The sequence below is a fragment of the Ornithorhynchus anatinus genome, chromosome 3 (genome assembly GCF_004115215.2).
Source record: "Ornithorhynchus anatinus isolate Pmale09 chromosome 3, mOrnAna1.pri.v4, whole genome shotgun sequence".
Taxonomy (NCBI): domain Eukaryota; kingdom Metazoa; phylum Chordata; class Mammalia; order Monotremata; family Ornithorhynchidae; genus Ornithorhynchus; species Ornithorhynchus anatinus.
In genome coordinates, this window is record NC_041730.1 from 52,647,281 (window position 1) to 52,673,835 (window position 26,555).

Here is a 26,555-nt window from a genome sequence, read left to right on the forward strand (position 1 = left end):
CAGGCTGGACACAGTCCCTTTCCCACCTGGGGCTCGCACTCTTAATCCCCATTTTACAGATAAGGTAACTGAGGCCCAAGGACGCTAAATGATTCGCCCAAGGTAAAGTGAGGCCCAGCTCTAAGCGACCCAGGAGACATCATAAACCAGTCTTCTCTGCCGACTCTGTGCTCAGGTTAAACAAGGCCGCTGGTAAGCGGAGCCGGTCGGTACTTATTTTCCCTAGCTGGACCATCCTCCCGCTTCAGCTTGCCTGTACGACACGGAATCTTACGGGCCAACTTTTAAAACGATCATTATAACAATTAGGAAACGAGACACCCTGGCAACCTCTGGGCCGAGGGCAATTAACAGTTCGGCACTAATTAATTTCTCCATAGCAACTCGATGCCGGATGACCACGGTTAATAATGCAGCCACAGCCTTAAAGGGCACTGCCACTGCCATCTGTCCTTTCCACTTCCAGATGGCCCCGTCAACAAGGAACAATGAACAACAGTGAAATCACCCCGAAACCCACTTGGCTCCCAGAAAGAATTTTCTAAAAAGCACCAAGACGGCCTTTGCTTGCTGGACTCCTTTGCTTTCTTTTCAGGACATAACATACCAGAGACCAGAATGATTCGACGTTTCGAAGCAACTGCAATCTCCCCCTCTAGTAAATCAACACTGAGGTCACGGGCCTTAAACAGTGCTATCCAACCTGGCATTCTGAAACCACATCTCCTCCAGGAGGTTGTTCCTGATTAATATCTCCCTTGCCCCTCGCCTCCCGCTGCCATTTCAGCCTTTGTCACCTAGGCACTTATGCACACATCTTTAACTCCTCGTGGCCTAGTGGATAGATGGCCTAGTGGATAGAGCGTGAGCCTGGGAGTCAGAAGGACCTGGGTTCTAATCCCGGATCCGCCACTTGTCTGCTGTGTGACCTTGGGCAAGTGACTTCACTGGGCCTCAGTTACCTCACCTGTAAAATGGGGATTAAGACCGTGAGCCCCATGTGGGACGGGGGCGGCGTCCAACCCGATCTGCTCGTATCTACCCCAGCGTTTATTACAGTGCCTGGCACGGTGCTTCACAAATACCGCACTTATTATTATTACGACTACCATCAGCTTTAAAACAATCAACTTTCCTCCTCCCTCCTTACCTCTCTGATCCTCTACTACAGCCCAGCCCTCACATTCCACTCCCCTATCATCGGCTTACTCACCGCGGCTCAATCTCATCTGTCTCGCCGCTGGCCCCTTTCCCACATCCTCCCTCCGGCCTGGAACTCCCTCCCACTCCCTATACTCCAACCACCCCTCTCCCCCTCTTCGAGCTATTATTAAAGTCACAGCTCCTCCAAGAGGCCTTCCCCAAATTATATTCTATATTATACATTATTTCTATTAATGTCTGCCTGCCTGCCTCCCCCTCTGAACTGTAAGCTTGGTGTGGGCAGGGAATGTACCCATCAACGCTGCTGTTTTGTACTCTCCCAAGCTCTGCACACAGTAAGCGTTCAATAAACAACACAGATAATGATGGTTTAAACTGTTGCTCCCGAGTCTCTTTGCTTTATTTTCCTGTGTCTCCCCTGCAACACACACAAGCTCACACACTAGGTTGTAAACTCCCCGAGGGAAAAGATCATGTCTTCTCTTTCGTTTCTGTCTCCAGACCGAGACTCTAAGGGTCTTGAGAGAGGGGATCGGGTCTACTAACTTGATTATACTCTCCAAAGCACTCAGTAGAGTGCTCTGTCCGTAACAGGTGCTCACTGAATGACTTTAAAAGGTTGATTCTCCACTTAGAACGTGAGCCTCTTATAGAGCTGGGACTACCTGGATCCTAAATAATCGCCCCGGCACACAGGGAAAGGGCTTCTCAATACACGTTACCGTCAAACACTTGGTAGAGAACTCTGTACTAAGTGCTCAATAAATACTATTGATTGAAAATGAAGGATGCCCCCAAGAAAGGCGCGAGAATTCCCTTCTCGACATCTTCATGGTTACGGACGGACCTCTTACCATCCTTAAGACTTAGAACAGTGCTTGGCACATAGTAAGCAGTTAAACATTATTACCACAGACAGTGAAAATGGCACAAGGATAAAGCTGTCTTTACTATGTACTGGGTGTTGCCCGTTTCCCTTTAGAAAAGGGCTAACGCTGTACGTTGCTCAATCCCTTATTTCTGCTCTCCGTGACCAGCTCGGCATGTCCACCTTTGAGTGTTGACACTGTAAGGAAAGGAGCATGGCCTTTTCTTTAATTAATCCCCGTATCCTGTCTCTCCCGCTACAGTCCTTATACACATCGATCATGGAACAAACGTCTGCTGTTGTTGATAACGAAGGCGGTGGCGATGACGTCAATGACAAGAGCTGGAAACCACAGATCAACCAGATACTTGATACCCTCAGCAACCAGAAGTTGGCCAAGTGCCTGTTCACGAGAACCGGGATGAGCAAAACCTTTCCGCGACACGGCGGCTGGCAGGTCATCCAAAGGCCAGCAAGCGTCACCAAGTAGACAGTGGGGTCCCAGAGGCCAGGCTGAGGCTGGACAACCCTGGGCTTTCCGCCCCGTTCTGCCCTCTCACTCCTTTCGCCAACGCTCGGCTCCCATGTTTTGGAAATAACCGGGCAAATGCCTGAATAGAGTTGGATTGTATTGGGATTTGCAGTATTCATCCCCGTTTTACGGACGCGATAGCTGACGCCCAAAGAATTAAGTGACTCGCCCGAGGTCACACAGCAGACAAGTGGTGAAGCCGGGATTAGAACTCAGATCTTCTGACTCCCTGGCCCGTGCTCCTTCTACTGCGCCACACTGCTTCTCCCGCTCTTAATTTTTCTCTCACTCTCCTCTGTCATCACCTCCAGAGAAATCTCCCTCTAAACAGCTAAAAGGACTAAATCCTTGGGCGTCGAAATAGAAGGAAAATGTTCCATCTCCTTTTCCTCCCCGCCACAAACCAGGGCGAGTTCTAAATGAGGGGGAGAGCGTTCGAGCAGCTCCACCCGGCTGAGCGGTAGCTCCGAGAAGGCCGCCTAGAACGTACCTGCCCCTGCGGGAGTCCTCACCTCACCCTGCAAGAGCCGGAACCCCAAAATTACGGGGGTCTGCGAATGCCGAGTCTTCGGAGGTGTTTCCACGTTGGGGAGGCTGCCGTGGTTCGAAGCCACAGGCTGCGCCTGGAGTGGGGAAGATCGTCAGGGTTGTCCCTGCTCCAAGGACTATTTGGATCTTTCTATCCCTCCTACTTTGGATTCCTGTTTTCTAAGTATCCCAACTGTCAGCATCTCTTCGATAACGCATTCCTCTATTCCAAGAATCTGTCCTCTCCCACTGAGATTGTAAACCACCTTGTGGGCCCCGTGGGGAGGGAGATCTTGCCCGAATTCACTTATTCTGTCCTCACCCCAGTACTCGGTACAGAGTCTGTCCCCAAACAGACGGTACGTTACATTGCAGTTACTGCTATCAAAAAGAAAAGGGGACGGGAGTAACTGGGAACGTGGGTTTTCAAAACCAGGTTCCGACACCTGATATCAAAAATCGACTGGACACTGAAACTCATAACGCACCCACTCGCATACTGCTTTTTATTAATTGTCACTTCCCTTAAAGAGGAAAATGACAATCTATCAGGCCCTCGGTCGTGTCCTTCTGAAAAATTCCACAGGCCGGCCTCATCATTGCAACGAGCGGTGCGGAATCTCTGACACGAAGGAAAATAGTGCCACCTTCCACCGACTGCTGTGAACTACAGTCCCTTTCCGTCGCGGAGCCGGTCGGCAGGGATTCCGAAAACCTTAAAGTCGGAGGGCTGCTCAGCTACTAGAGAAGCAGCGTGGCTCAGTGGAAAGAGCACGGGCTTTGGAGTCAGAGGTCATGGGTTCAAATCCCGGCTCGGCCATTTGTCCGCTGTGTGACTTTGGGCAAGTCACTTAACTTCTCGGTGCCTCAGTTCCCTCATCTGTAAAATGGGGATTAACACTGTGAGCCCCACGTGGGACAACCTGATTCCCTTGTGTCTACCCCAGCGCTTAGAACGGTGCTCGGCACATAGTAAGCGCTTAACAAATACCAACATTATTATTACAAAGATCCAACCCAGGCCGGCCGGGACGAGGAGCCGGGAAGGAGGGAATCCTCCACTCTGCTTGAGGGAGATGATTACAGACGACTGCTCTCCCCCCCGCTCAGGACCTTATTGAGGGCGCATCTCCTCCAAGAGGCCTTCCCAGACTGAGCCCCGCTTTCCTCTCCTCCCGCTCCCCCTTCTGCGTCGCCCTGACTTGCTCTCTTTGCTCTTCCCCCCTCCCAGCCCCACGGCACTCACGTACACATCTGTCATTTATTAATTTGTACTGATGTCTCTCTCCCCACCTCTAGACGGTAAGCTCACTGTGGGCAGGGAATGTCTCTATTTATTGTTGCAATGTACTCTCCCGAGCACTTGATACAAGTGCTCTGCACACAGTAGGTGCTCAATAAATACGACTTAATAAATGAATGAAAGAACGCACCATTCTAAGCACGGCGGTAGACACAAGCTAATCGTGGCCTCCATTTCCCTGGGAGGAGTAGGGGAAAAGGCTCTTAAGGTAATCGTAGCCTGGGCCACTTTGCAGCTTTACCTCCAGCACTATGGAAAACGTACAAAGAACTGAGAAGAGAACAGTGAACGAGATTCAAACGATATTAAGAACCAGGTTGCTGGCGGGTGGGAATTGGGAATTCCGGGTGAAAATTGGGGCGAGAAGCGGTGTGGCTAAGTGGAAAGAGCACGGGCTTGGGAGTCAGAGGGTTCTAATCCCGCCTCCGCCAACCGTCTGCTGTGTGACCTCGAGCAAGTTGCTTTACTTCTCTGGGCCTCCGTTACCTCATCTGTAAAACGGGGATTAAGACTGTGAGCCTCACGTGGGACAACCTGAGTATCCTGTATCTACAGCAGCGCTTAGAAGAGTGCTTGGCACACAGTAAGCGCTTAATAAATACCATAATTATTATTACTGCTTGCCTTATTGGATTTCAAGTCTCTGAAGGAGAGATGTACGGCACATTGTGGCCAGCCGTTCTCCAAGAGAAGATGGACTTCCACTGCAGATGATGAATCTGTTTGAGACAAATAAAGCCGTATTTATTGAGCCCTTGCTGAGTCCAGAGCCCTGAGCCAAGGTCTGGTACTGAGACTTTCTGTAGCTGAGCCTACTGCTTGGCTCGGAAAAGTCTGGGCCGGTTAAACGATGGCATCGCTTGGGCACGCCGACGAGACGCAGATGCTCCGCTACGGTCGTTCCAGTAGTGGAGAAAAACGAATCGGAACTCTACCACACTGGGTCCTTTTGAGGGGAGCACGGGGGAAAGAAAACAGAGGAAAAAGAAAAACAAAGACACTATGTCCTGTGAGCTAGCCCGAGCTATCACATTTGAAACCGGAACCATCCTTCTCCTCTCTGAAGCCCACAGTCCTGGTATTGTCCTTGACTCGGCCTTCTCTTCCAATTCCCACATTCAGTCTGTCACTAAATCCGATCAGTTTATCCTCCGCAACATTTCCAGGGTACGCCCCTTTCTCTCCAACCTAACAGCCACCAAGCTGGCCAGGCTCTTTTAACATTCTGACTTTTGCTTTTTCCTTCTTATAGGACTGGTTAAGCACTCACCCTGTGGCAACCCCTGGGGTAGATTCAAGTCATCAGGATGGACGCATTTCTTGTCCCGCACCGGGCTCCGAGCCTAAGTTGGAGGGAGGAGGATTCAATCCCCATTTTTCAGATGAGGTAACGAGGCACAGAGAAGTTACGTGACTTGTCCAAAATCACACGGCAAGCAACTAGCAGAGCCAAACCAGAACCCAGGTCCTCCAAATCGCAGGCCCGTACTCTTTCCACTACGCCCCGTTGCTTCACGCTGGCTTGACTAACTGCATCAGCCAATCCCCTCATGGTGAGCTCGTCCTCTAGACCGCCAGCTCGTTATGGGCAGGGAACATATCTGCTAATCGTGTTGTACCGTCCTCTCCCAATCGCTCCGGACAGCGCTCTGCTCATAGTAAGCGCTCGATAAATAGGATCGACTGATAGGAGCTGCGAACGAAAAAGGTCCTTCCATCGGAATGAAATCGATGGCCCGGGGGAGGTGGAATGTCCAAGGACAAGGGATGATTGTCGTATCTTGACAGGCAGGTTTAGACAGGAGGACCAAAGGCAGAGAGAGGAAAGTGGAAATCAATCCCTGACGGGGACTTCTCACACCTAAAGCCTGCCATAAAGGTCCGAGCTTCCTTGGTTTGAGATATCCGGAGGGTGAAGTTGAGAGAAATAGAAGAGGGTGAAAAGAAATCACTCCTGAGGTGAGGAGAGAGGTTGCAGTATTTATTGAGCGCTTACTATGTGCAGAGCACTGTACTAAGCGCTTGGGATGAACAAGTCGGCAACAGATAGAGACAGTCCCTGCCGTTTGACGGGCTTACAGTCTAATCGGGGGAGACGGACAGACAAGAACAATGGCACTAAACAGCGTCGAGGGGAAGAACATCTCGTAAAAACAATGGCAACTAAATAGAATCAAGGCGATGTACAATTCATTAACAAAATAAATAGGGTAACGAAAATATATACAGTTGAGCGGACGGGTACAGTGCTGTGGGGATGGGAAGGGAGAGGTGGAGGAGCAGAGGGAAAAGGGGAAAATGAGGCTTTAGCTGCGGAGAGGTAAAGGGGGGATGGCAGAGGGAGTAGAGGGGGAAGAGGAGCTCAGTCTGGGAACGCCTCTTGGAGGAGGTGAGTTTTAAGTAAGGTTTTGAAGAGGGAAAGAGAATCAGTTTGGCGGAGGTGAGGAGGGAGGGCGTTCCTGGACCGCGGGAGGACGTGACCCAGGGGTCGACGGCGGGATAGGCGAGACCGAGGGACGGCGAGGAGGTGGGCGGCAGAGGAGCGGAGCGTGCGGGGTGGGCGGTAGAAGGAGAGAAGGGAGGAGAGGTAGGAAGGGGCAAGGTGATGGAGAGCCTTGAAGCCTAGAGTGAGGAGTTTTTGTTTGGAGCGGAGGTCGATAGGCAACCACCGGAGTTGTTTAAGAAGGGGAGTGACATGCCCAGATCGTTTCTGCAGGAAGATGAGCCGGGCAGCGGAGTGAAGAATAGACCGGAGCGGGGCGAGAGAGGAGGAAGGGAGGTCAGAGAGAAGGCTGACACAGTAGTCTAGCCGGGATATAACGAGAGCCCGTACTAGTAAGGTAGCCGTTTGGGTGGAGAGGAAAGGGCGGATCTTGGCGATATCGTAGAGGTGAAACCGGCAGGTCTTGGTAACGGATAGGATGTGTGGGGTGAACGAGAGGGACGAGTCAAGGATGACGCCGAGATTGCGGGCCTGCGGGACGGGAAGGATGGTCGTGCCATCCACGGTGATGGAGAAGTCTGGGAGCGGACCGGGCTTGGGAGGGAAGATGAGGAGCTCAGTCTTGCTCATGTTGAGTTTTAGGTGGCGGGCCGACATCCAGGTGGAGACGTCCCGGAGGCAGGAGGAGATGCGAGCCCGAAGGGAGGGGGAGAGGACAGGGGCGGAGATGTAGATCTGCGTGTCATCTGCGTAGAGATGGTAGTCGAAGCCGTGAGAGCGGATGAGTTCACCGAGGGAGTGAGTGTAAATGGAGAACAGAAGAGGGCCAAGAACTGACCCTTGAGGAACTCCAACAGTTAAAGGATGGGAGGGGGAGGAGGCTCCAGCGTAGGAGACCGAGAATGATCGGCCAGAGAGGTAAGAGGAGAACCGGGAGAGGACAGAGTCCGTGAAGCCAAGGTGAGATAAGGTATGGAGGAGGAGGGGATGGTCGACAGTGTCAAAGGCAGCAGAGAGGTCAAGGAGGATCAGAATGGAGTAGGAGCCATTGGATTTGGCAAGAAGGAGGTCACGGGTGACCTCAGAGAGAGCAGTCTCGGTAGAGTGGAGGGGACGGAAGCCAGATTGGAGGGGGTCTAGGAGAGAATGGGAGTTAAGGAATTCTAGGCATCGATTGTAGACGACTCGTTCTAGGATTTTGGAAAGGAAGGGTAGTAGGGAGATAGGACGATAACTGGAGGGGGAAGTGGGGTCAAGAGCGGGTTTTTTTAGGATGGGGGAGACGTGGGCGTGTTTGAAGGCAGAGGGGAAGGAGCCCTTGGAGATTGAGTGGTTAAAAATAGAAGTTAAGGAAGGGAGGAGGGCAGGGGCGATGGTTTTAAGAAGGTGAGAGGGAATGGGGTCCGAGGCGCAGGTGGAGGGGGTGGCACTTGCGAGGAGGGAGGAGATCTCCTCTGAGGATACTGCAGGGAAGGATGGGAAAGTAGGGGAGGGGGTTGTTGGGGATTACTATTATTATGGTGTTTGTTAAGCACTTACTATGTGCCGGGCTCTGTACTAAGCGCTGTGGTGGATACAAGCAAATGGGGTTGGACTCAGCCCCGTCCCACTTTAGCCTCACAGTCTCAATCCCCATTTTACAGATGAGGTAACTGAGGCCCAGTGAAGTGACGCGGCCGAGGCCACCCGGCAGATAAGTGGCGGATCGGAGATTAGAACCCATTCCCTTCTGACTCCCGGGCCCGTGCTCTATCCACTATGCCATGCTGCTTCTCAAACATCCTGTGATCTTAAATAAACAAGACCAAAAAAACCCCCAAACCAGCTGTTTTATGGTTTGAAACAGGGATGGAGGCGGGTTTCGACTGGCGTGGGAATCCCACCGCCCGCCTGTATCAACTAGAAATGCCAATTCCCTTCTTCCCGGTCTAACGCCGTCAATGGGGGACGGCATATGCTCTCCGCTAGGATCGCTCAAAGTCTGCTTCTCTGAAGGAACGGCTTCCATCCCAACCAGAAGCTGGCGCTTCCACTGCTGAGGCGGTGGAGCGCGAGGGAGAAAGGAGCAATTGTCAAAGAGCGGAGTAAAGTCAAGCTTGCTTCGCACGCTGGAGGGAAAGAAACAAGGAAAACCGTTAGCCTTCACGCCCACGTCCTGCTTTACTTGCCTCTTGACCAATCACGGGCGACGGTAAAGCCCCACCCCGTTGGGCCCCGTGAAACCTCCTCTAGACTGGGAGCCCGTTGTTGGGTAGGGATCGTCTCTATCTGTTGCCGAACTGTACTTTCCAAGCGCTTAATACAGTGGTCTGCACACACTAAGCGCTCAATAAATACGATTGAATGAATGAAACCTGTCCTTCCCTGCCCGCCCCCGGGTCCCCAGATCACGTCCCCCGCCCCACGGCACTTGCGGGTATAAATGTACATATTTATAATTCTATTTATTTTATTAGTGATGTGTATATATCTATACTTCTATTTATTTGAATCGATGCTATTGATGCGACTTTAGTTGTTTTGCTGTCTGTCTCCCCCCCCCTTCTACACTGTGAGCCCGTTGTGGGCGGGGACTGTCTTTATTCGTTGCCGAATTGTACTTTCCAAGCGCTCAGTACAGTGTTCTGCACACAGTAGGCCCTCAGTAAATACCACTGATCGAATGAATGAATAAAGAAACACCCAAGGGATGTTTCTTGATCCGGCAGCTTGAATCGGGGTACCGTGGACAGCCTCTGTTCTGGGTACCGTCCCCCTGAAAAAACCGGGACCTTCAAGGGCAAACCTACTCAGGCGCCACATCACGGCCATGAATAAAGCAATCGATCGGCAGCACTAATCAAGTGCTTCCTATGTACGAACCCCTGAACTAAGGGCTTGAGAGAGTACAGTACAACAGGGACAGCGGCATGGCCGAGCGGAGCAAGGGCCTGGGAGTCGGAAGGGCACGCGATTTAATCCTGGCTCCGCCACTTGTCTGTCAGATGGCTTTGGGCAAATCACTTCACGTCTCTGGGCCTCAGTTCCCTCATCTGGAAAATGGGGATTGAGACTGGGAGCCCCATGCGGGACAGGGACTTTGTCCAACCAAATTGCTTGTACCGCTCCTCCCCAACACTTCGTAGTGCGTGGCACGTGGTAAGCATTTAAACAGCACAATTACAGCAGAGATGTTCCCTGCCCACAACAATCTCACAGTCTAAAGAGCCACAGATTTCTCCATGGACATTCTAGCGCCCATCAACTCTTCCATCGCACTTGTTGAGCACCAACTAGGCGCAAGACACTTAACGAAAGCCCCTAGGTCAGCACACCAGCTGTGACGTTACAGAGTTCCCATCCTCGGGGAATTTACAATCACAGGAAGCAGAGTGACCGAGTGGAAGGAGCCTGGGGGTCGGAGGACCTGGGTTCTAATCCTGGCTCTGCTACTTGTCTGCTGTGTTCAAGTCACTTCAGTTCTCTCTAATGTTGGTATTTGTTAAGCGCTTACTATGTGCCGAGCACTGTTCTAAGCGCTGGGGTAGACACAGGGGAATCAGGTTGTCCCACGTGGGGCTCACAGTCTTAATCCCCATTTTACAGATGAGGTAACTGAGGCACCGAGAAGTTAAGTGACTTGCCCAAAGTCACACAGCTGACAAGTGGTAGAGCCGGGGTTCGAACCCATGACCTCTGACTCCAAAGCCCGTGCTCTTTCCAGTGAGCCACGCGAAAGGTCTCTACCTCAGCTTCTCTCTACCTCAGCTCCACCATCTGCAAAATGGGGATTCAGCACCCGTTCTCCCTTCTACTTTGACTGTCCCATGTGGGACCTGATTATCTCGGACCTACCCCGGTGCTTAGCACGTGATTAGCACATATTACGTGCTTAACCAGCACCACAATTATTATTATTAGGTAGGAAGGAATAGAGCCTGTAAGATCTGGTCCTAAGCGCTAAGGGGTGGTGAGTATTTAAAGGCAGGGAAGGGTTGAAGTAGATGTTGGGAACGCAGAGCGGAGAGGTTAGAGATTCGCTGGAGAAGGCCCCCTGAAGGAGGGGCGATTTCCACGGGGTTTCGAAGACGGGAATAGCTGGGGACTGTCAGATGTGAAGGTGAAAGGAGTTCCAGGCCGAGGAGAAGATTTGAGCAAGAGGTCGCTGGCGGAAGAGACAAGGTGCCTTCAGTAGGTTCACTTGAGAGGAAAGAAGAGGGTTAGCTGGGGGGTAGTCGGAGAAGAGAATGGAGAAGTAGGAGGGGGAAAGCTTTAATACCCATGATCAGGAGTCTCTGTTTGATAGAGAGAGGACCATGCAACGTTTCTGTGCAGAGCGGCACTTCGGAAAAATCACCCGGGTGGCTTCCCGGGTTCCTAAACCCCACGCTTATTCTACTCCGGCGATGGAGACAAATCCAGAAATATAGAACCCAGACTCCCCTCGAATGCTGGAAAAGAAGAAATAAAAATGCTACCTAACCTAGGCTTGACTAAATCTCATAGAGAGCACTGACCTCCAGGGGTTTGGAATGAGTTGAGGAAGGGAAAAGAAGAGAATTCACAGGGCCTATACCCTCCCAAGGCGGAGGGAAGATAGGCAGATCATTCATAAGGCTACCAGCAGGACCTGAATTCATACATCATTCATACATGAATCAAATGCATCCTGATCTGAAGAGGATTTATTCCTGGGAACCATCACCTAACTCTATAAACGTTTAACTTGGGCAACCAAGTGTCAACACCGTGACCCAGCCACAAATCTGGCCCAGGTGGGTAAGAGGCAGAAGGACAGGGAGGGAGGAGGTGGCAGACTGGAGAGAATTTCCGTAACAGTTGTCTCGCCCTCGCCGTCTCTATCCAATCTCTCCTGTCTTCCCCTATTCGGTCACTTCTTTGAAGGAGGGAGAGGACCCAGTTCTTAACAACAGTAGCACTTATCAATGATCTTCGATGCGCTAAGCGCTGGGAAGACACCATGGTCATTGATTCAGACCCAGATAGGTGAGAAAACCAAAAAAGCAAAGTTTCATCACTACATACACGTATCTGTAAGAGGGCTGTCCGTTATACTCGAAAAAGACTCAGTTGACAGTGTGAGCGCGAGTGGGACGGAAAAGGCCAATGCTGGGCCCAAAGTCTACGCCACAGTGTGTGCATAAAGCGGTGGTCCCTTGATGTAAAGTCGTGTCTGACGCTTGCAGCTCTTGACCCTGTTTATATGTCCGCCTCGTTGTCTCTCATTCCTTACTTAGCTTTTGGTTCTTCAAAGAGAAAATAGGTCCGGGTGCTGCAAATATTAGGCTTGACAACACAACTAGGGAAAGGCTTTTTGTAAGCACGATGTGGCTGAGGCCAAGGGTCCCACACTGGCCTTTTTGGTCCCACACGCCTTGATAGGTGAATATGCCAATAGTAATAACCATGATGATAAAAATAACTGTGGAATCTGTTAAGCCGCCTGCTCTCTGCAAGCCCTGTAGATACAAGATAATGAGGTCCCATACTGGTCTCCCAGACTAAGTAGGAGGGAGAACAGACATTGAGCCCCCATTTTGCAGATGAGGGAACTGAGGCACAGAGAAGCAAAATGACTTGCCCAAGGCCACACGGCAGACAGGTAGCCCGACTCCCAGGCCCTTGCTGTTTCCACTAGGCCACGTTGCTCCCAGCTCCGTACTCAGCGGAGACACCCCCGATAGTGAAATGCACTTGTGTACACGTACATACGGATACGCATAGGTACATGCGCTCAACCAATACGATTTGTCGCCTCCGATGAGGTGGAGTTCTGGGTTCTAGTCCTGCCTCTGCCTGCTGGGCCTATGCCAGCGGCGGTGAGGGTTTCTGACCTAAGAGCCCCACTGGGCATCCTTTGGGGGAAACAGGCAGCGCAGAGCCCAGTATCTAACACTGCAACCAGGTCCTGCCGGGTAACCGCACCGTGGCCCAGCATCACCGCTGGGACAAAAACAGCCTTCCTGTGCCCTGCACAACAAGTAGCAGGCGCCGCACAAACCATTCACGCTCCAATCATCTCTTTTGGCCCCCTGAAGCCCGAGAACCCAGGTTCATCTGCCGCTCTCAACCGGAGACTCCAGCTGACGGCACGTGGAAAGGTCCTAAAGGAAAAGATACGGTCCCGACCCTAGAGGACCTTATTATCTAGTATGACGAGCGGGAGAAACAGACATAAATTGTCAACCGCACAACAGCTACAAGACGAAGGCCACTATTCTAAGTGAAAAACTAAAGCGAAGAAATAATAAACCCCTATACACTAAGGGTTGCTGGTGTGAGGGGGTTAGTCAGGAAAGGCTTTTTGCAAAGGCTTGAAAAGGTGAGGAGGGGCAGGCCTGGCAAACCTGAGGTGGGAGAGAATTTGGTGCAGGGGGAGAAAGGTTAGAGAGAAGGAGCATGGCCTAGTGGAAAGAGCACAGCTGGGAGTCAGAGAACCTGGGCTCTAGCCCAGTTCCGCCACTTTTCTGCTGTGTGACCTTGGGCAAGTCATTCAACTCCTCTGTGCCTCAGTTTCCTCACCTGTAGCATGGGGATTTGTTCCCTGTTCTCCCTCCTACCGTGAGCCCTAAGTGGGACTGGGAATGTGTCTGACCTGGTTATCTTGAATCTACCCCAGCGCTTAGGACAACGACTGGCACGATACAGGCGCTTCAACGTCACAATTATTATTTTCAGAAACTGGAGTGTTGCAGGTAATCTAGGTTCAGCCAGAGGACTGATTTGGGAGGCCTGAAAAGCGCAAGCTGGAACATAGCGGCAGAGAACCGATCAATAAGACGGAGAGAGATGGTGGGTGGAGAACCTCGAAGGCGATATTTAGGAGTCTTTAAGGATCCTTTCTTCTCCGAGAAAGAAGCAGCTTAGACTAGGAAAAGTCAACTCCCAAGGAAGAGTTGGCCAGATTCCCGGAGACCGGTTGCCGTCGACCTGCTCCCGAACGGATCAGCTAACCCAGAAACCCCAGGAACTATTTCTTCTTCTCCTGTGGAAATTAATTCGTTTCTCCTCCTCCCTGACCACCTGCCCCACCGTCCTCAAATCTCAAGACTCCACAATGACCCGTCCGGTTTCCCGCCTGACTCGGCTCCACTCAGGGAGGCCGAGAGTCCGAGAGGTCAGCAGGCTCGACGTTTCTTCGTCTCTGCCCCTGGCTATGCTCTCACAGCTGTCTTGTCTGCCAGCTGGGGAACCGTAGGCTTGTGGGTAGGGAACGTGTCCGTTTACTGTTACATTATACCGACCCGAGGGCTCAGTACAGTGCTCTGCACACAGGAAGCGCTCAACAAATATAACTGAACGAACGAACCAACTGGCCACAGTCCGTAATCTTTGAGGCTGGGTACGGGACGGGCGCTCTTATGGACGCTGCTGGCTGGACTTCGTTACTGTCACCTTCAGAAGGAGGGGGACGTTGGGTGCTTCATTTTACCGCTTGGAGGACCGAAGTAGAAGACTGCTGTCCCTCTCTCACTTATCAGCGCAGCCCTTAGTCCCAGCGTCACCGGGCCAGTCTGCCCTTTCCCACTTGCCGCTAGCCAGGAAATGGGATGGGGGAAAGAGAAAACAAGGTTTGGACGAGAAAAAGGTTTCTCACTTACAACACTGGGAAGCGGCAATGGGCAGTGGTGTCTTCTGGACCTCTTCATTAAAGGAATACTGAAGGGACAAAAGGAGGAGGACAGAGGTAAAAGGTTGAGCCTTCGGCGGAAAAGGTGTCTCACTCGTTTGATAAATGAGTCACGGCGTGCCTCTGCCTTGGACTGAAACGCACCATCCCTGCTCTCTGAGATCCGGTTTCTAATCTTCCCAAGACAGGATGGACTAGTGTTTCCAAACCCACCTTGCAGAGCAGCCTCAAGCTCGGCCAGCTCTGCCCGAGATCTTCTCAGAGAACACCTTTAGGTGACCTCCTCTCGTCCTGGTCTCCCTCTAAGCTGCCTGCCCATGGACGTCACCCCGGATGCTCCTCTCCGCCTTGATTCAGGGTCCACAAAAGCTGGGTCTGGGGTTCAAACTCGCAGCCGGGCAAGGGGGCTTACTGCCCACACGTTGTGGGTAGGGAATGTGTCTATTTATTGTTACACGGTACTCGCCCAAGCGTTTAGTAAATAAATACCACTGAATAAATAAATGAATGTTTCCTGGGCACAGTGGAAAAGGAGGGACAGAAAGGCTAAGAAGAGATGTGCTGCCACTGACAGAAAAAAAAAATCCCAGTCCTGTGACACTACTTCTAAAGAGAAAGGGTGGTGGGGTCTGTGCTCATCCACCGCTTCAGGTCACAGCTGTTGGCATGGCTGAGTCCTGACAGAGAGGATGGTGCCAGACTTGGGTGGAGCCATGGAAGTCTCAGCCACCATCAGCACTGTTCACACACAGGCCCGCTGGGACCAGAACTGGAAAAACGATGGGGCCATCCCTTCTTAAACTGTCACTGATGACTGCAGCTAAGTCATCCTTCCAAGCGGTAAACTCCCTCAAAGCAAACTGAATCTTCCACTCGACAGAGTGACCATAAACAGATGGACCCTCACCCCTGCCCTTAAGTTCAACAACAGAGCTGCACACAATCACCTGCCCGGGGGGAGGACCTCCCTGACAGTGGCAGGAGGTTTTATCCACGCTTGCCGGGGGGAAAGGAGTGCGGGGGAGGCGGAGGGGAGCACTATCTAACAATCCCAAGAGAGAAGAATCTCTCATTTCCAACTGATCAGGAATCTGCCCACGATAACACGGACGAAGACCCAGAGAGACACCGTGGCGGGAGAAGACGATCTTGGGTCCTGTCCCATTTCAGAGGTGCGTGGCTGCTATAAGGCCGTTTTCGGTCTGTCAGCACCCGATCATCTCTGGAGGGCAGATGGCCTTGCCTTAGATAGGAGCTAGCAAGGGAAGGAAGGCCAGAGCTGCCTCGAACCGCAGCCGAGATCCCTACCACTGAAGACTTGGAGATCGAAAGCTGCTCTGCCCCGGCCAAGAACCAAGACAGGCAGTGGGGCCTCCATCAGCCGCTGACAGCAAACGGGACTGTTCTTTGCTACACCGGCCGGTCCCACGTGAAAATGAACCTACCTCGGGCCCTTCCAAATCATTGATCTGCAGTTTTTTGGTCCAATATCTGGCTTCCTCCTCTGGGATATCTAAAACACAAAAAGGAATGGCATCATTAGCAGCTATTATGTAGTCAGCAAATCCCTTTCCTTTGAGGAAGCAGAGAAAGGGCTTCATTCAGAAACACTGGTAAATTACGACAACTAGATAATCAGTGAAGTTGGATTGCTCTCTTTTAATTTTATTCCCGACACACAGTTTTCCATAAGCCTATCACTGCGATGGAAAATAGTTAGCTGAGTACCCAACTCCACAAAAGGAACACAAAGGCAGCCTACCCTTCAGAACAATTTTCTCAGTACTGAGGGGCAAATCCCCTCAGTCCCACCGGTACAACATCACTAAAATCTGCCCTTCTCTCTCCATCCAAACTGCTACCATGTTAACACAGTCATCTTATCCCGCCTGGATTACTGCATCAGCCTCCTTGCTGACCTCCCAGCCTCCTGTCTCTCCCCCACTCCAGTCCACACTTCATTCTGCTGCCCGCATTATTTTTCTACAAAAACGTTCGGGACACATCACCCCGTTCCTCAAAAAAACCCCATCCACACTCCTCACCACTGGCTTTAAAGCATTCCACCACCTTGCCCCCTCCTACCTCACCTCACTACTCTCCTTCCACGACCCGGCCTGCACGCTTTGCTCCTCTAGTGCTACCCTTCTCCCTGTGCCTCGATCTCGCCTGTCTTGCCGCCAACCCCTAGCCCCCGTCCTCCCTCTGGCCTGGAACGCCCTCCCTCCTCAAATCTGACAGAGAATTACCCTTCCCCGTTCAAAGTCTTACTGAAGGCACATCTCCTCCAAGAGGCCTTCCCAGGGTAGGCCCACCCCCATTTCCTAAAGAGGGGAGAGAGGCCGGGGGGTGGGGAGGGGGAGAGAGACAGAGGAGGAGAGGCAGAAGGGGGAAGGAGCTGCGGAGAGACGGGGGGGGGGGAGAGGTGAGAGGGAGACAGAGAAGGCGGAAGAGAAAGAGAGGAAGAGAGAGGGGAGAGGAGAGACAGAGGGAAGGAGAAATGGAGGGGGCAGGGAGGGAGAGAAAGGGGAAGAGAGAGGACTCTGCTGCTATGCTATCCTTTGTCATTTTTTACCATCACCACCGTCACCATCCCTCAAGTCCCAGAGGCTGTAGCACCCGGCCCAGGACGGGCCAGTGGGCTATAGCAATTACAACTACTCAAGTGATGTCAGCAAAGGTTTCTGGGGCTGGGCCGGAGAAGACAAAGCTGCGAGAGAAGTCATTAGCCTCCCCCCCGGCCCTTGGCCAATCCCATGAAATCGGGTGGTGCGGGCGGAGGGGTTAGTCATCTGATTTTATGACTCTTAATCCAATTTTGTGATCATCCGTCCCCTGTCCGGGACTGGATCGGTAGAGGTAACTTAGGTGTCTTGGATTTTCGTGCTGAGCCTCCCTCCACCGCAGCTCCAACTCCCAAGTTCCCCAGACAAAGGTTCTGGAGCAAGGGGTCCCCTGGAGAAATGTTCTAAAGACGCACACTTCCACGAAAACGGCACGTACGAGATCACATTACGTCCCGTGTCCAGCATCGCAGGCCTCTTCTGGTCCGATCTTTCGCAAGGGCCAGCAGCGGTCATCCTGCCCACGAAAGGTCGACTTGGGAGCAGTTCACACACATTGCCCTTACAGCCTTGAGGGTATTTCACAGGATCTTAAAACTCCCCGCTATTTGCAGTCTCCTAAGAGAACATACTATCCTCATCGTTTGGTTTTTCAAAGCCCTCGGTGAGCCACGGTATTCTCCGTTCCACTTTCCAAGGCCGACCAAGGCCAAAGACATGAGGTCAGTTAGGGAAGTTATGTAACGCCCAGATAACCAGAGATCTGGAATTTAGGCAAAGACACCACAGTAAAATGTCCTCTCTACTCATATACGAACACTATGTTACCAGTGTGCAGTTTAATCGCGCGTCGTGCTAGGCGAGATCAGCATGTTTCCATTGCTTTCAAAACTATCAGTGAAGTCATGCCGTGTCAAAATAACTTACATATATATCTGTCAAAATTGCTTAGGCGGTTAGGGACCCAAGGAAGGGGGTAGAGTTGATGCCCAAAGGCAGAAAGAGTAGTGAAGCCTCACAGCAACGGGGAAACATGGGGAGGAGGAGGAGGGAGAGGGGTTTTGGGAAAGATTAGCAAGGAACAAAAACAGATGAACGCATCAGCAAACAGGCAAGGATGCGGTTTTTTCTAGCAGCATATTTCTGTCCCCTTCAACGGCTGCTACAGGGAAGCCAAGAATTCACCTGGCAGACATTGGATTTGCTTGTTTTTTCAAGGTACGGCGCTTGTTCTCACCACGGGACTTGACCTGAAAATCTACCACAGAACACAGATCGAAACTCCTGCCCATTGCCGGACCGGACCGGATTTAAAGCCAAATCTGTAGATGAAGCTCTGCAGGGATACTGCCTTCCCTAAAAGGAGTAAGGTCGGACAGCCCGTAATCACCAGGCTGGATATTCAATCTTAAGGGAGAGACAGGTAACATAAGGAACTTTAGTGGCTGAACAAGTTGAACTACCTGAAGAGACGGATGGAACAGGTGCTTGATATGTGCTTTCTTAGTTGATTTACCAATGACTGGAATAACACTGCGGCCCTGGGGTCACGCATCTAGGTCCAAACCTCAACTCCTTTTTTTTTTTCCTTTAATATCATGGCATTTGTTACGTGCTTACAATGTGCTAAGACTTGGGGTAGATACAAGCTGATCCGGTTGGACACCCTCCGTGTCCCACATGGGGCTCCCAGTCGATCCCCACTCTACAAAAAGAGGTAAATGGAGGCACAGAGAAGTTAAGTGAAGGTCACAGGGCAGACAGGCGGAAGACCTGAGATTAGAACCCGAGACCCGAGTTCAGAACCCAGGTCCTCCTGACTCCTTGGCTCGTGCTCTTCTTGTTCACTGTACTGTACTTTCCAGTACGGTTCTCTGCACGCAGTAAGGCGCTCATGTACGTTTGAATGAATGAATGAAAGTTTCAGAATTGGCCAACAGCTCCTTTAGGAAATTTGCTTCCTCATGTGCAAGATCTTCTCGGTCAAGAAAAATATGGACTCTTTACCTCTGGTTTGAACCTGGGTGAATCAATCAGTGATCTGCAGTGAACCCCTATATGCAAAGAATATAAATTACATGCCCAGGTGCATTTCATTCATGCACACATTAGAGAAGCACTGTGACCTACTGGAGAAAGCACGGACCTGGGTTCTAATCTTGGCTCTACTACTTGTCTGCTGTGAGACCTTGGACAAGTCACTCAACTTCTCGGTGCCTCAGTTTCCTCATCTGTAAAATGGGGATTAAGACTGGGACATGGACTGTGACCAACCTGATTAGCTTGTACCTACCCCAGCACCTGGTTTAGTGCCCGGCAGAAAGTAAATTCATAACAATCATCATCATAAAAAATACATACTTTTAGTATATACCAGAAAAATGTAAAATGATTTCTGGAGGCTATTGAGTTTGAGCATAAAGATATAAATTATTGTCTCATTTTACGCTGTCGAGTTGTCCCCGACCCACAGCGACGCCGTGGACGCATCGCTCCCGGAACGTTCCACCTCCAGCTGCAATCGTTCCGGTAGCGTGTCCATCGAGTTTTCTTGGTCAAAATGGAGAAGTGGTTTGCCATTGCCTCCTTCCGGGCAGTCACCTTGAGTCTCCGCCCTCGACTTTCTCCCGTGCTGCTACTGCCCAACACGGGTGAGTTTTGACTAGTAGCAGATGGCCTTCCACTCGCTAGCCACTGCCCAAGCTAGGAATGGAATGGATAGGCCGTGTTGGACTCTCCCTTCCGTTTTCGAGACCGGTAGAGTACTGGAAACTCACCAGGTGCGACCCTGGGAGGGGATATCAATTCCAGATGACCAGTTAAGCATAAAAAGATAGAATTTTAATGATAATAATTGTGGTATCTGTTAAGCACCCACTATGTTCCAGGCACTGTACTTAGCACTGGGGTAGATACAAAGGCGAATCGGTTTGGACACGGTCCATGTCGGGGAAGCAGCGTGGCTCAGTGGAAAGAGCCTGGGCTTCGGAGTCAGGGGTCACGGGTTCGACTCCCGGCTCTGCCACTTGTCAGCTGTGTGACTGTGGGCGAGTCACTTCACTTCTCTGTGCCTCAGTTACCTCATCTGTAAAATGGGGATTAACTGTGAGCCTCACGTGGGACAACCTGATCACCCTGTATCTCCCCCAGCGCTTAGAAGAGTGCTCTGCACATAGTAAGCGCTTAACAAATACCAACATTATTATTATTATTATGTCCCACACAGAGCTCTCAGTCTTAATCCCCATTTTACAGATGACCTAACTGAGGCACAAAGAAGCAGAGTGACTTGCCTAAAGTCACACGGCAGATGAGAGGCAGAGCTGGGATTAGAATCCAGGTCCTCTGAATCCCAGGCCTGTGCTCGCCACAGTTTTATCCAATAGAACACATCCCAGCTCGCCTTCTCGTTGCCCCCAACCCAAATCCCAGGCTGTATAACCACCCTTCAAGAAGGGGTGACAGTATTGCTTGTCTAGATGGCTCCATAAAGGAAGCAGATGCTGGATTAAAAAGGGGACTAAAGCTGGGGAGGGAGGGGATGGGATCAATCGCATTTATTGAGTACTTACTGTGTGAAGAGCACTGTACGAAACATTTGGGAGAGTACAGTATAATAGAGTCGGTAGACACATTTCCCACCCAGAATGAGCTTACAGCCTAGAAGGGGAGTCAGACATTAATTACGGATATGTACATAAGTGCCGTGGGGCCGAGGGAGAGGTGAATAAAGGAAGAAAATCAGAGTGACCCAGAAGGTAGAGGGAGTGGGGGAAATGAGGGATTAGTCTTTTGGAGAAGACGTGTTTTCAATAAGGCTTTGAAGCCCGGGAGAGAGTCATTATCCGTCAGATATGAAGAGGGAGGGCGTTCCAGGCCAGAGGCAGGATGTGGGTGAGAGGTCGGCAGCGAGATAGACGAGATCGAGGTACCAGTGAGTGGGTTGGGGGAGCGAAGTGTGTGGGCTGGGTTGTAATAGCAAAGTAAGATAAGAATGGGCAAGGGGATGGAGCCAATGGTGAGGAGTCTCTGTCGGATGCGGAGGTGGATGGGCCACCACCGGAGGTCCTCGAGGAGTGGAGAAAAAATGGACTGAATGTTTTGGTGCAAAAAGGAACTGGGCAGCAGACTGAATTATGGACTAGAGCGGGGAGAGAGAGGAGGCGGGGAGGTCAATAAGGAGGGTGATACGGTAATCAAGGCGTGCCAGGATACGTGCTTGGATTAACGAGGTGGCAGTTTGGATGTAGAGGAAAGGGTGGATTTTAACAGTGCCGCGAAGATGGAACCAGTGGGATTTAGTGATAGACGTACTATGCGGGTTGAAAGAGAGAAGAGTCGAGGATAACGCCGGGGGTACGGGGTTGAGAGACGGGAAGAATCGGTGGTCCCGGGAAAATCGCGGGGAGGACAGGGTTCGGGTAGGAAGTAATGTGGAAGTAGCTCCACATTATTTCCCTTTACTTCCCGGTGAAGCTACACTTTCTCCGGGAACTCATTTTGGTTAGAAATGGAGCCGGGCAGCTCCCCTGCCTCGACATCCTCACCTATCCTTTGTTGAATCCACGGTATTTATTGAGCATTTACGGTGTGCAGAGCACTGACCTCAGCTTTTGGGAGAGTGAGATATGCCGATGTGGTAGAGATATTCCCTGCCCATAACGAATTTAAGCTTCCCTTCCAGCCCTGTTCTCTCTAGTTCCATTTCTGGGTTGGTAAAAACCATTAAGATGATACGAATCGGTCCGGGAGAACTTCATCTGGTATATCAGGAGAAGTAGCATGGCGTAGAGGATAGAGGACAGGCCTGGGAGTCAGAAGGGTCATGGGTTCTAATCCCGGCTCTACCACTTGTCTGCTGTGTGACCTTGGGTAAGTCACCTCACTTCTCTGGGCCTCAGTTACCTCATCTGTAAAATAGTAATAATAATAATGTTGGTATTTGTTAAGCGCTTACTATGGGCTGAGCACTGTTCTAAGCGCTGGGGTAGATACAGGGTAATCAGATTGTCCCACGTGAGGCTCACAGTTAATCCCCATTTTACAGATGAGGTAACTGAGGCACAGAGAAGTGAAGTGACTTGCCCACAGTCACACAGCTGACAAATTATGGTTTTTGCTAAACGCCTACTACGTGCCAGGCACCCTTCTAAGCTCTGGGGTGGATACAAGCAAATCAGGTTGGACGCAGTCCCTGTCCCATGTGGGGCTCACCGTCCTAATCCCATTTTACAGATGAGGGAGCTGAGGCCCAGAGAAGTAAAGTGACTTGCCCAAGGTCACACAGCAGGAACCGGGATTAGAACCCTTGACTTTCTGACTCGCAGGCCCAGGCTCTATCCACTAGGCTTTTGCTGCTTCAGAATGGGGATTGAGACGGTGAGCACCATGTGGGACGGGAACTGTGTCCAACCTGATTTGCTTGACTTCACCCCAGTGTTTAGTACAGTGCCTGGGGCATACTAAGCGCTTAAATATTACTATTGGGAAGCAGCACGGCACAATGGCTAGAGCATGGGACTGGGAGTCGGAAGGTCAGGGGTTCTAATTCCAGCTCTACGACCTTGTCTGTTGCACGGCCTTGGGAAAGTCACTTCACTTCTCTGTGCCTCGGTTACCTCATCTGTAAAACGGGGATTAAGACTGTGAGCCCTATGCGGGCCAGGGCCTGTGTCCAACTCCATTTCCCAGTGCTTAGTACAGTGCCTGGCACATACTAAGTGCTTAACAAATATCAGAATTACGAATTATTATTATTATTTCTAGATCAAACAAAAACTCCTCACCGTTGACTTTAAAGCATCTTGCCCCCTCCTACCTCACCTCTCGCTATCCTCCTTCCACAACCCAGCCCACACCCCTCGCTCCTCCGGGACTAACCTTCTTCCATGCCTCGATCTGGCCCGTCGCGCCGCCGTCCCCCGGCCCACCTCCCGCCTCTGGCCTGGAACACCCTCCCTCCTCAAATCCGCCAGAAAATGACTTCCCCCCGCTTCAAAGCCTGATCGAAGGCACATCTCCTCCGAGAGGCCTTCCCAGACTAAGCCCTTCTTTTCCTCACCTCCCGCTCCCTTTGCTCTTCCCCGCTCCCAGCCCCACAGCACTTATGGACTTGTCTGTAATTTATTTATTTGCATTGATGTCTGCATCTTCCACTCTGGACTGTAAACTCCTCGTGGGCAGGGAATGCGTTGGTTTATTGTTGAGCTCCCGGTCCTCTGCACATAACAAGCGCTCAAATGTTCAAGACAAGATCGTCCCTCTAGAGCAAAAGCCAGTCTCACGGTCTCTTTACAACATCCAATGGATTACACATTCAGTTTCTCATCGGGGACGTGGTACGTTCTACAATTCTAAATGCCTTGAAGTGTTTTAAAACATAATAATCATCAGCGATTTGCTAGACGAGCACAGAGCTAGGCAAGTAACTGCTATAAACCCTCCTTCCAAAATGGAACAGATCCAGCAGGGAGCTCTTTCTGAGCTCTTGTTTGAGTTTTCCTTCCATTGAGGCGCTCCCCTCGTGGCTAAGGCTGGGTAATCAATAAATGGCAGACCACGGGACTAAGCACTTGGGAGAGTACTATATAACGGAGTTGGCAGACATGCTCCCCGCCCACAGCAAGCTTACAGTCCAGAGGATACCATCTCTGCCCTCAATCTGCCTCTATGGAACAACGGTGCTGGCCAGCCTCCCAGGTTGGCTAGGAGAATTAACCACTGAAATGGTTAGTGTTGAAAGGCAAGAAGAGAAAATGAAAAAATGAGAGTCCAATAATTCCTGAGCATTCATAGTAAGCTTCCAAAAGTCACGGAGTCAGTCGGAAAGGTGGGCCTGATTTTGAAGTTACGTGGCTAGCCTCGGGTCTCGGTCACCGGGAACGCTTTCGGACAGGAGCGGGAAGGTTTCCCTGAAGGGCTGGCAGGGAGACAGGACGGGAGCAATGGAGGCTGACGGTGGGCTTTATTTACCCTAAGGTCCTCTTCCCTGGACAAAGATCCGTCCCCATCCCAGCTTGGCAGTAAAAACCACCAGGATCTCAAAGTCGGTTGCCCATCTTTCCCCAGAAACTCCCTCAATGGGTTGGTAGGGGGGATCTGTAAGGTAAAGACAACAACCTTAATGGCATTTTTCCCCTCTGAGATCGCTTCTGAAGGAAAAACTGGATCCTGAATAAAATCAAGAAGATATCAGTATGCAGCACGAGGAGAGGGAATAACTTCTTATTAAAGAGTCGGTCACATCCACGAAAATCTGGTCAAATATACTCACCAAAAGGCAACTCGAATCTTGTATCTAGTAGAATTTTATGAGGAGTCGGATTCTTCGTCCCATACACCTCATCATTCCTCATTAAGGCCTGTGCCTCCAGGGTTGACCACTCCCCGGGGCCTTCCTAGAAAGGATAAATCTACGTCACATAAGAATAATCATGGTACTTGTTAAGCACTTAATATGTGCCGAGCACTGTAGCTGGTGCTTGGGTGGCTACAAGATCATCAGGTTGGACCCAGTCCCTGTCCCGCTGGGGCTCGCAGCCCCAAGAATGGAGTGGGATTTAATCCTCATTTTACAGATGAGGTAACCGAGGCACAGAGGAGTGGCTTGCCCAAAGTCACAGAGCTGACAAGTGACGGAGCCGGGATTCAAACCCACGACCTCTGACTCCCAAGCCCAAGCTCTTGCCACTAGGCCACTCTGCTTCTCTGTGATGACCACCACAGAGCAGACAAGTGGCGGAGCCAGAATTGGGAAGAATCCAGGTCCTGACTCCCAGGCCAGCCCTCTTCCCACTGAGCCATAATGCCCTTCATCACCCTTCCAACGCTCAATAAATACCACTGATTGACTGGTTCCCGCAGGTAAATGAGCCCATGAATTTCTCCATTTACCTGCTGAAGGGGAGCTAAGGGCCATAATAAGTTCTGATCCATCGATAATATCTACTGAGCGCTTACTGTGAACGGGGGAACACGTGCAAGAGTACAACAGAGTTACAAGACAAAATTTCGGCAGTCAGAGTGTTTACAATCTAGTGGGGGAGACAAACAGAAAATAGATTATGAATAAAAGGGGGATGAAGAAAATTTGAAGACAGATACATCAATGAGTAATTCCTTAAAAAGTAGGGTGGGTAAATCGCCAGGTAAAGAAATGCTGCAGGTGGTTGTGAGCGCGTAAGTGGCAGTTAGGGGAATATAAACTAGGATTTACTTTTTTGTATTTAAATGGCATTTGCAAAGCACCTACTCTGTGCTGGAGTAGACAGAGGGTCATCAGATCGGACACAGTCCGTGTCCTACATTCATTCATTCATTCATTCAATCAATCGTATTTATTGAGCGCTTGCTGTGTGAAGAGCACTGTAATCAGCGCTTGGGGGAGTACAATGCAACAACAATAAGCAGACCCACTCCCTGCCCACAATGAGCTTCCAGACTAGAGGGGGGGGGAAACACACATGAATACAAATAAATAAATTACAGATATGGATATAAATGCTGCGCTGTGGGGCTGGGAGGGGGGAAGAACAAGGGGAGCAAATCAGGGTGACGCAAAAGAGGGTGGGAGACAAGGAAAGCCGGGGCTTAGTCCGCGAAGGCCTGTTGGAGGAGATGTGCCTTCAATAAGGCTTTGAAGAGGAGGAGGGTCACTGTCTGTCGCATTTGAGGAGGGAGGATGTTCCAGGCCAGAGGCAGGACGTGGGCCAGGGGTCAGCGGTGAGACTGAGGTACAATGAGAAGCCTAGCACTAGGGGAGCAAAGTGTGAGGGCTGGGGTGTAGAAGGAGAGAAGCAAGGTGAGATATGAGGGGGCAAGGTGGTAGAATGCTTTCAAGCCAATGGTGAGGAGGTTTTTTTTTTACGCAGAAACCACTGTAGATTTTTGAGGAGTGGGGTGACGTGTCCTGAACGTTTCTATGGAAAAATGATCCGGGCAGCAGAGTGAAATATGGACTGGAGTGGGGGAGAGACAGGAGGCAGGGGAGGTCAGCAAGGAGGCTGATGCAGTAATATATGTGGATCGAACGAGAGAGGAGTCAAGGATAATGCCAAGGTTATAGACTTGTGAGACAGGAAGGATGGTGGTGCCGTCTCCAGAAATGGGAAAGTTAGGGGGAGGGCAGGGTTTGGATGGTAAGATAAGGAGGTCTGTTTTGGACGTGTTAAGTGTGAGGTGACAGAAGGATATCCAAGTAGAGATATCTCGAAGGCAGGAGGAGATGTGAGACTGGAGAGAGGGAGAGAGATCAGGGCTGGAGATATAGATCTGGGTAATCATTCGCATATAGGTGGTAGGTGAATCCATACCAGCCTTACTTCTCCTTTTACAGATGAGGTAAATGAAGCACAGAGGAGTTAAGTGACTTGGCCAAGGTCACGAAACAGATGAGTGGCAGAGCAGAGATCAGCACCTGGATCCTTCCGACTCCCAGGCCCGTGCTCTGTCCAGTAGACCATGCAGCTTCTCTACTGAGTGCTTGCGATGTGCAGAGAACTGTACTAAGTCCTTGGGAGAGCAT

The 26,555-nt window shown here is 51.0% G+C and overlaps 1 protein-coding gene across 6 annotated transcripts in view; it reads right to left on the bottom strand.

Moving 5' to 3' along the window:
- Window positions 1–26,555, bottom strand: part of UNC13B (unc-13 homolog B) — a 203,398-nt gene that overhangs the window by 120,551 nt on the left and 56,292 nt on the right. For all 6 annotated transcript variants that reach the window (XM_029060735.2, XM_029060733.2, XM_029060732.2 and 3 more), the window contains exons 5-7: window positions 24,306–24,429; window positions 15,914–15,981; window positions 14,440–14,497 (exon numbers count right to left, since the gene is read on the bottom strand). In XM_029060735.2, the coding sequence (XP_028916568.1) occupies window positions 14,440–14,497; window positions 15,914–15,981; window positions 24,306–24,429 (250 nt within the window). The remainder of the gene's footprint in view (window positions 1–14,439; window positions 14,498–15,913; window positions 15,982–24,305; window positions 24,430–26,555) is intronic.